The following is a 9734-nucleotide window of genomic DNA, read 5'->3' as shown; positions in this document are numbered from 1 at the left end:
GTGTTGTCCCCCCAATACAAGGACATCCTTACTTGGCCACACCTCAGCTGTTTTTCTGTTTGCACAAATCACATTACCAGAGAACTCTCTTCATTAAAATAATATCTTCCCCTCCCTTCCTTGCAGTGTTGATGAACTGATACCAGTTAATGTAACTGAAATATCTATAATTGCTTGGAGTGAGGTGTGGGCTATTATTAATTTTCTTCATCATTGTTCTTCATCAAGAGTAATTGTAAACTGGCAAGAAAAGTAACAATTATCATTGATTAGTGTTCTGTGATTTAAGCTCGAAAATGGTGGTAGGGCTAATGCTTGGAAAATTCATCTTTTAGGCTTACAAAGTAAGCTTGATATTAAAAGATACCACTGAAACTTGTGAAGGAAAGTTTTTAGGGGAGATACAGTATTTTGATAGATGCTTTCTAAAGACAAATAAGCAGGTAATTTAAATCTTTGTGCAACTATGTCTGAAATCATCTTCTGCAACCCACGTAATGGAAGTGAACTTTGCACGTATTGTGGTTACTAAGAAGGATTAGAGTCAGAGGCTCTAGATTTATGTCACAGCCCTGAGCTCCAGTTGTTTTGAAGAAAGCTGGAAAAGTAGAGGAAGAATATTCATACTATTGTCTGCCTGTGTTAAATATTCCTTCAATTCAGAGAAATATTTATTCAAACCATCTCTTTGTGGAAAAAAACAAATTTTTTAAAAAAGGTTGTTGATGTTTTGGCACCACACGCTTTTAAATTAAGTAGGCTAAAGAATTTCTTTTGATGAAAACATATAAAAAGGAAATTTATAATGCAGCATCTTTATAGGTGGAATAGTCATTAAAATATCAGGAGGGCAAAACTGGAGGAAAAACCCAAGAGTCAGTTTTAGGAAACTGAGACCTGGGCTCAAGATAAGTACCTTCACAGTTGAAAGTGTCCTCACAGGTGATGTTCTAATGAAGAGCACATGATTAGATATTCCCTAACTGGTTTTAGGTGTGCATGCACTCTCCTCTGAGAGATAGCAAACATACATGGCTGCACGTGTTTGCCAGTGGGCTAATGGGAAAAGAGGTCTCCCATTAGTGTAACCATCATTTCTTTAATTCCCCTGCCAGAAATCAATCCTGTGGCCCATTTTTAGCACTCAGAAGGCTCATGAGACAAATGGGAAAGTCAAATTTCTGCCTTCTATCAAATATCCTTACCCCTTAAAGAATGCCGGAGGGATAGTCTCTCTTCGCCTTAACACAGTTTGTTTTCTTGTATTACCAACTTAAAGATAAAGCCAAAACTGAGAATGGCAGGGTGCAAAACAGGGAGGAACTGAAGCTACCTCATTTCTGAAATTCTTATTATATGAATTAATAAAGTCCATTATTATTTAAACAATTTTGTGTCTGAGTGTGATTTGCACCTTAAGCCTTTATAGTCAGTATACCTTTGTAAATAACTTTCACCCAACTGATAAATTTGGATTCTCACAACAATCAATTACATGCAACATAGGATAGTGGCCATGTGTGCACAGCCTCACAGCATCACCCATCTTTCCAGATCTATCACCAACATCTTTGTGACACTGGTTCAGAGCTAGTTGATCCCTATTATGTGACACAGGCATATTTTAACAGAAATTTCTTAAGGGAACTTTTCCCACAGTATTACCAGGAGTTAACCTCCCACTGTCCCCTAACTATTTTGTGAATTTGTCAAACAAAGAAATTTTTTCTTAGTCACCTTTGTATTCCTAAGACATTGCCTGGTATATTGGAGGTGCTCAAGAAATGTTTGATGAATGGATGACAAAAGGAATAAGCAGTGTTTATTTCCTTTTAACTGACAGTTACCCTCCTTAGTGATCCTAGCCTCTCTTACAGTGACTAGAGATGAGGTTTAAATACATTGTTCTCACCTGCCCTGCTTGTATAATGGGCTTTTAGCATGGTCGTCAGCTAGTTGAGGGATTCTCATCTTCCCTTGGCCTTTGCTCAGTGTCTCATTATGACCATGTAAGTCTCCATCCCAACCAAGACAATTCCCTGCTGGTCACACTGCTGCCACCACCAGCCTTTGGGACCTTTGTTTGAGTATAAAAAATAAACAAACAAAGCCCAAATCATTTCCTCAACTAAAAATGTTTCAAGTTAAAATGTCCTTAATTGTTGATCCTAATAAAAGAACTAGAATGCAGTAATTTGTTATAGGATAGTTATATGTTTTATTTTCTTAATGATTTCAGTGCTTATTTCTTTGTTATCTCATTTTATGTGCTTCTACAATATCTCATTGTCTATATAAACTTTCTTGTGACATTTTAGGTATTAAATAGTTTTTAATAAATTTTAGTTTTAATATACTACATTCTCTATTGGTGAGGCACACTGGTAAAGTTACTATCAGAAGCTACAAAAGTTTTCAGAAATATGTCTCATAATTTATTGCAGTAGGTATAATATTTTAACTGGGCCACACTAGATTTTTTCCTTATTTTTTTATTGCAGTAAAATACATATAACATAAAATTAACTATCCTAACCAATACAGTTCAGTGGTATTAAATACATTTATGTGCAACCATCCTCACCATCCTTCTCCAGAACTCTTTTCATCTTGCAAAACTGAAGCTCTGTCCCCATTAAACAATAACCCCCCTCTATTCTTTTCCCCCAGCCCCTGATAACTACCATTCTATACCCTGCCTCTATGATTTTTATTACTATAAGTACCTAAGTGGAATCATATAGTATTTGGTGGGGTTTTGTGTGTGTGTGTGTGTTGTGTGTGTGTGTGTGTGTAACTGTCTTATTTCACTCAGCACGTCCTCAAGCTTCATTCATGTTGTAGTATATCTCAGAATTTCCTTTAACACTTAATATTCCACTGTATGGATAGACCATATTATGCTATCCATTCATCTGCTGATGGACACTTGTATTGCTTCTATATTTTAGCTAAATTCTTACAATCAGTAGCTTATCTTCTGGACTCTTCATATATCGGTGTTATACATAGGATAGGTGTTCAGAAGATAATAGACATATTTTTAAAAGAAGTATCACAAACACAGTTATATCATGGTACATATTTTAACAGATGTTGGCTTACTATAAAATGTAAGCATGTAATTTGAACATTTCATTCTATGTACCTGGAACTCCAGTGATGTGAAGAAGTGCCTCAAAGCTTCCACAAGGTAGAGGAAATAACTAACATGCATACACACACACACACACACACACACACACACACACACCCCTACCTGAAAAGCCTCATTATTATTATTGTTTGTGTTATATATTGGAATTCTATGGGGATTTTATTTGAATAAAAATTCCAGAATATATTTAACATTTTATTTGAGTAAAAATTTCCACTGGTAAGAAAAACTTGGAAACCACTTTGAGGACATTTGTGTCATCATTCATTACAAAGTCATCACCTCCTTTCTGGAATGAATATTTTGGAATTATTTATACTCAGTTCTTGAGAGACTCCAGAGATAGCTTGGTTTACCAATAACTTTTCAGATTAAAAATTGCAGCCTAGAAATCTTTTTTTACGATGTGCATTGTTACTCTACTTCTCTCTCTCATTGCTACAGGACAGGTAGATTTGAATAACAGCACCTGGGCTAGCTATATTTGTTTTGTTGCACTTCACAGATACTGTGTTTTTTTTACAAACTGAAGGTTTCTGACAACCTTGTGTTGGGCAAGTCTATAGGCACCATATTTCCAACAGCATTTGCTCGCATTGTGTCTCTGGGTCACGTTTTGGCAATTCTCACAATACTTCAAACTTTGTCATTATTATTTTATTTGTTATAGTGACCTATGATCTGTGATCCCTGATGTTACTAGGGCAAGGCCCTGCATCAGGAATAAGATTACAACTCACTGAAGGACCAGATGATGGGTAGCATTCTTTAGCAATAAAGAATTTTTAAATTAAGGTATGTACCTTTTTTTTAGACATAATGCCCTTGCACACGTAATAGTGTAAACATAATTTGTATATGCACTGGGACCAAAAAATTCATATGACTTGCTATATTGCAATCCTTGCTTTCTTGAGGTGCTCTGGAACTGAACCCACAAAATCTCCAAAGGCTGTCATCCCCCACCCCTAACCACAGGTTCACTTTTCACAGTTTCAATTATCCAAGGTCAACTGCAGTAGGAGAATATTAAATGAAAAATTCCATAAATAAGCAATTCATCAATTGTAAACTTCATGCTGTTCTGAGGAGCTTGATGACATCTCACAACATCCTTCTCTATTCTGCCTGGGATGTGAATTATCTCTCTGTCTTCCGACCCATTAGCTACTCAGTAGCCATCTTGTGTATCAGATCAAATGTCACAGTATCATGATGTTTGTGTTCAAGTAAGCCTTATTTTACTTAATGATGTCAACTTCACAAAATTTTATTACAGTATATTGTTGTAATTGTTGTATTTTATTATTAGTTTTTGTTAATCTCTACTGTGCCTAATTTATAAATTAAACTTCATCATAATATTGAAAGTATAGAAAAAAACATAGCATATATTGGATTTGATACTCTCCATAGTTTCAGGCATCCACTGGGGGGGGGGGGTCTTGGAATGTATTCCTAATGGATAAGGGGAAATTACTATACTTTTAAAACTATCCTAGGTCTCTGCAAAAGTTACTTGACTGAAGATATACTGAAAAACTTCATATTCCATAATAGCATGTTTATTTCTACTAAGACAATAGAAAATTCATGAATATTAATTTTTTTTACCTTGGATTATTATGAAAAAATCATATTGCTTATACCAGACATAATGCAATAGAAACAATTTTCTATTTCTTTCTCTGAGTTATAAGTAAGAAATTCTCTGGCACAGTGAATAAATCATTACATCATCTTCTAACTCTAAAACACTTTATTTAACCAATGAAATGAAACCACGTTGAATAAAATCAGATTGGCAAAAAATTAGCTGCTCACTAATTAGTAGAAAATAACAATATATTTTCGGACAACATATCCAACAGAATGGCATAGAGTTCGATGCAAACTTCCGTCCAGTTCAATATCCCTTGGTTTATGCTCTTTCGTAAACTCTGGTAGAAGTGACGCCTTTCATGACACATTCCTAGACACAGAAGAATTCTTGGTCAATCATGGGTTTTTTGTTTTGTTCTGTTTTATCTCCTTCAGTGTTGGGAAGGAAACAACACTCATTTGAAAGATATTTGTTCTGGGTTCCTATGTATACCTGATGTTGTAATAAATTAAAGAGATATAAAGACCAGGAAGATACAAGTCTTTCCCTTAAGGAACCATACAGTCAGGGCGGGAAATACAGGGCGGGAAATACAGGGTGAGAAATACAAGCAAATGCAGAATACAACATGGTACATGCTTTGAGGGGTCAGGGAATGCTCCCTGGTGGACAGCATGTCCAGGCTGAGCTATAAGCATGAAGACCAATTATGAAACTATGATCCCAAGAGAATTACTTTTTGTTCTATCCATAAGCAAGAGTGAATATCTGTTTGTTTAGGTGGGATGATAATTATAAGATGGCCTAGCAGTAGAATCTAGCAGCTAGAACACACTCACCACCACGAGTTTATCATCCATTCGCTTTCTCTTTATGGTCGTTGACTTTCCATCCCATTTCTGCACCTGTACGAGGGCACCACCATCTAAGGTTATGATGCTCTGCAGGTGCAATAAAAAATAGTTACAATTTTTACATGGTATATGGAAATAAAATAAAAAATACACCACCTTGGTTTGAAGGAGTCTTTGAGGTCATTAGAAATTCTAAATACAAGAATATATTGCAACAAGAAAATAAATGAATGTCAAAAATAAAAGCATACAAAGTTATATATACATTATGATCATAATATTATACAAACATGCATTTGAAAAAATACTGTGAAAGAATATAGGTAATAAACTTATGTCAAGGTGGTAGTATTATAAGTGATTTTCCCACTCTTTATAAATTTCTCTAACATTGTTACTTTAATCCACTTAATTATTATATATATGGAATGACAGATAAATAGTTGTTTCTTAAAATAATAATGATAACTTTATAAAAAGGAGTAAAATTCACCAACGAAATATCGAAGGCAACATGGTTTACGTGTAGGCCAGTGATCTTCAACCTGTGGTAGAAGGTTTTTCTTCCTTACAGAATGGCTTCTTGGAGGAGTGGTTGGATATTTAGCAGGCTTTTCCTCTGCTCCAAACCCTATTCCTCACCTTGACCTTTCTGTCATCTGCCGTGACTTCATCAAATTCCTGGCCCAGTTTGAAGGAAATCTCTGTGTTTTTAAATGTACTTTCTGATTTAATAGTGATCACATCCCCATTGACACTGATGATCATGTTGGGTTTAGCCATACCAGCCACTTTCCTGGTGGCAAAGCCGACTCCTGTGGGTGGGAAGAGAAGAAACAGCAGGTTTACAATTTTCTCTCACATCTTTAAGAAACAGCTGTAGTATATCTATATGCGTGTGTATGCATGTGTGCAGGTGGGGGCACATGTGCATAAAAAGGAAAACCGGTGAGTTTCTTAATTGCCTTATTTCAACAGCTCCTGCAAACAAATAAAGAGGCTAATATTTAGAGAGGCACATGATGCACAATTAGCTGTAGATTTGTTCTTTAAATTTTCCCTCTGTCATTCAGATGCAGCTCCTCAGGAGACCCATTGTTAATTTCAACAAGAATGCATACAAAGATGAAGTCTTCTGAAATGCATATATTTTTAAAAAGCCACTGCACTCCCACATTAACTGGCCATCTCAGCCATTAAGGCAGCACCTGTCATTTCACTCAATTCATGAAACACTTGGGGCACCGTGAACTTTTTTTCTTAGATAAAAATGATCTAATCACAGTCAAAAATGGAATTTTGAAAAGGCCAATATAGAGCTACACAGTTAAAAAAAATCACTTGTTTGGGTGTCCAAAGCTTACATTTTGTGGCACTTGCTGCCCATCTAGCTTGTTAACTTTTTCACATTACTCCACCATGGAATGAAGATTTTGATGAATTTCTCCAAAGGCAAAACATTTTCTACATTCATATCATTTTAGAATGATGACATGGCTCCCAATGAATTATAGGAAAGGTTAAAAGGATCTAGGCATAAATTGTGAAAACCTCAAAATTTAACAAATCACTATTTTATAACTTTAGTAATCAATACTTTGATTCCTAGTCACCTATGCTACAAATTTCTCTCTTTTTTGGAAAAAGAGGAATCTACTTTCCTCTTGAAGGGTGTGGGATGAACAATTTACCACCCAACAGACAACAATCTCACTGCATATGTTATACAGAATTTACTACAGTCAGTGGATGTGTTGGATATTTTTAAACACATGTATATAAATATAAGCTATTTCTTTGACTAAATGTTGCTTACAGATACCAAAGATTAGAAGGGGGGATCAAGGAGAGAAATATTGAAAAAAAAAGGTGAGGCTCTGATTTAGCTCCCTGGTGGAGAAATGGCCACACGTGGGAAGAGAATATGTTGCTTCATCAATATATTCCTGACTCTGTTATCAAATACAGGGAAGTGATTCAGCACAGTGAGTGGATGCAACACCAAGTGTGATTCCAGAGTGGCCACCTGTGGGTGATATCATATTCTCCACTTGCGAGATTATGTCCTTATTTGGCTGACAAGGGCAATACCTTCTTACCCATCATCAATTAGACTAGCTAATTTCAGGAGGTAGCATATTGTCCTATCATCAGTACTTTCTAATTTTAAAACAGAGTAGAAGAAGAGCTTAAATATAAATATTAAAGGTGTAAAGTGTGTTTAAAAATCAATAGCTAAATAACCTCAAGTCCTGGCATTTCTATATCAGCACATATTAGTTTATTGAATCAAAATTAATTGATATTCTAGAAAATTAGTCTCACTCATGCTGAAGATTCTGATTTTCATCTTTCTCTATAAACAAGGAAAACAATACTTATAGATAAGCAAAAATATTCTATATGACTTGGGGGAAGGTTAAATCTTGAAATTTAGGGAGTAAATCATAACCCTTAATATAGATATTGTGTGAAATTTCTTCCCAATTTGCCCCCTGATATATCTTGATCATGCACAGGGGTGTATGGGAGGGGTTTTCAATGTGAAGATACCTGAAGTTGGGAACCTGCCTTCCTACAACCTTGCTTTTCCTCCTTAATTACCTGGGGAATCTTTGCACAGCACACTGGCAACTATAGTAGCATCTAAAAACCCAGAAGCCTCCACTGTCAAAGAGGAAGTATGAGATGTAGGTAACACTCTCCTTTTAAATTAGTAATTCTATGCATCCATGGATTTACTAGTCAAAGAATTATTTAAGGCCTTTAGGGAACACAGTCTCTAAAATTAAGATTTTTGTCCCCATAAAACCACCACACATTTTAATATATTAACATTAAGACAATAAAATAACTTGTCAACATAGGCTTACTTTGAAAATTACATGAAGGTGAGAAATACAGTGCTTTCAGTGTCGAAGGACATTATTGCGTGCTAGGAAATAAATATGGTTTTATTTCCAAGTTATTACTCCTTTTTTATGCAAGAAGGAATGAAAGAAAAGCAGGCGAAGAGACAAGGAAACCAAATAGCAATCAAATAAAATATTTTCATTTCTGTAGGCTTACAAAAATTCCATTTAGACCCTTTTTCATATTAATTCGTTCACCTGATGTGACTTTGGTCTACAATATTTCTACACACAAATGAATCTCACTTGCTATTTTTATAGTCTCGATACAGAAAGCAGCATTTAATGTCTGGACAATGCTTCCAGAGTGGAAAACAGCCATCAGCCCCTTTTCACCAGAGAAAAAGGTATAAATACAGTCGTCCCACCATCATTTGCTTACCCACTTCTTTCATGTAATCATCAAAGTTTTCACTGGAGACAAGTTTCCAGGTACCTACAAATGCATCACACATTTTGCAAGCTGTCTAGGATTATCTAAAAGGTGGGAAGAAGCTGCAGCCTTCAGGAAGGTGCTGTGCCTGTCTGAGTCCAATTAAGGTCCTTTTAAAGATGCCCAGAACATGTGATCTGATGAAAAACCAATTGGGAATGATATTGAATCATTTCCTTCATTACCAGACTTTGCATTTCCCTCTCTGAATCATGTTTTAATAGAGATTTCTCAACTTTGTTTCTCTCTGGCAAACGGCCATTGGGCTGAAAGTGCAAATTATTTTTAACCACTTACAGAATATTTTAAACATGCCTGTTTTGATGGTTTTAATACTCAGTGCATTATATTTCCCCTTATTATTTTCATATATTTATTCCAGTGTAGAGCAGAGCAGAGTAATTATCTTGGGATAAACTTTGACCCTGTTTTCTGGAGTTTATATTAAATTACTATTCTTTGGTTCTTTTGAATTGAGGAACATAAAAATTGCTTTGGGGATTTTTAAGTAATTGCAAACACTCTCTGGGACAGTACTTTCAGGAATTACCTGGTAATTAAAAGAAAATAAATAATGATATTTCAAAATACCCCAGGTTTCTCATTTTAAATGTTTTGTATGAATAAAAAAGTAAATTCAATTAATCCACCAGCAATCTGGACTGTAGATTTAATTGATGAACAATAATTTATTCTCACTCTTTCATCCTATAAATGAGAGCATATGCATTTGATTGATTTCTGCAAACTCCTTAAAAATTAGGTTCCAATCCAA

General features: G+C 35.2%; 1 protein-coding gene across 1 annotated transcript; it reads right to left on the bottom strand.

Annotated features, from left to right (window-relative positions):
- Nucleotides 1–3805: 3805 nt before the first annotated feature.
- Nucleotides 3806–9046, bottom strand: LOC129087908 (fatty acid-binding protein, adipocyte). The gene is made up of 4 exons (XM_054594999.1): nt 8909–9046; nt 6257–6429; nt 5600–5701; nt 3806–5129 (listed from the first exon to the last, which is right to left on the bottom strand). Exons 1-4 carry the CDS (start codon nt 8979–8981, stop codon nt 5079–5081), a joined length of 399 nt encoding a protein of 132 aa, XP_054450974.1. The 5' UTR covers nt 8982–9046; the 3' UTR covers nt 3806–5078.
- Nucleotides 9047–9734: the final 688 nt, after the last annotated feature.

This window comes from Pteronotus mesoamericanus, unplaced genomic scaffold, assembly GCF_021234165.1.
Source record: "Pteronotus mesoamericanus isolate MK-2021 breed Mesoamerican mustached bat unplaced genomic scaffold, CSHL_Meso_final scaffold_54, whole genome shotgun sequence".
Taxonomy (NCBI): domain Eukaryota; kingdom Metazoa; phylum Chordata; class Mammalia; order Chiroptera; family Mormoopidae; genus Pteronotus; species Pteronotus mesoamericanus.
The sequence above is the reverse complement of the archived record's forward strand: the minus strand, read 5'-3'. Positions and strand labels throughout refer to the sequence as shown.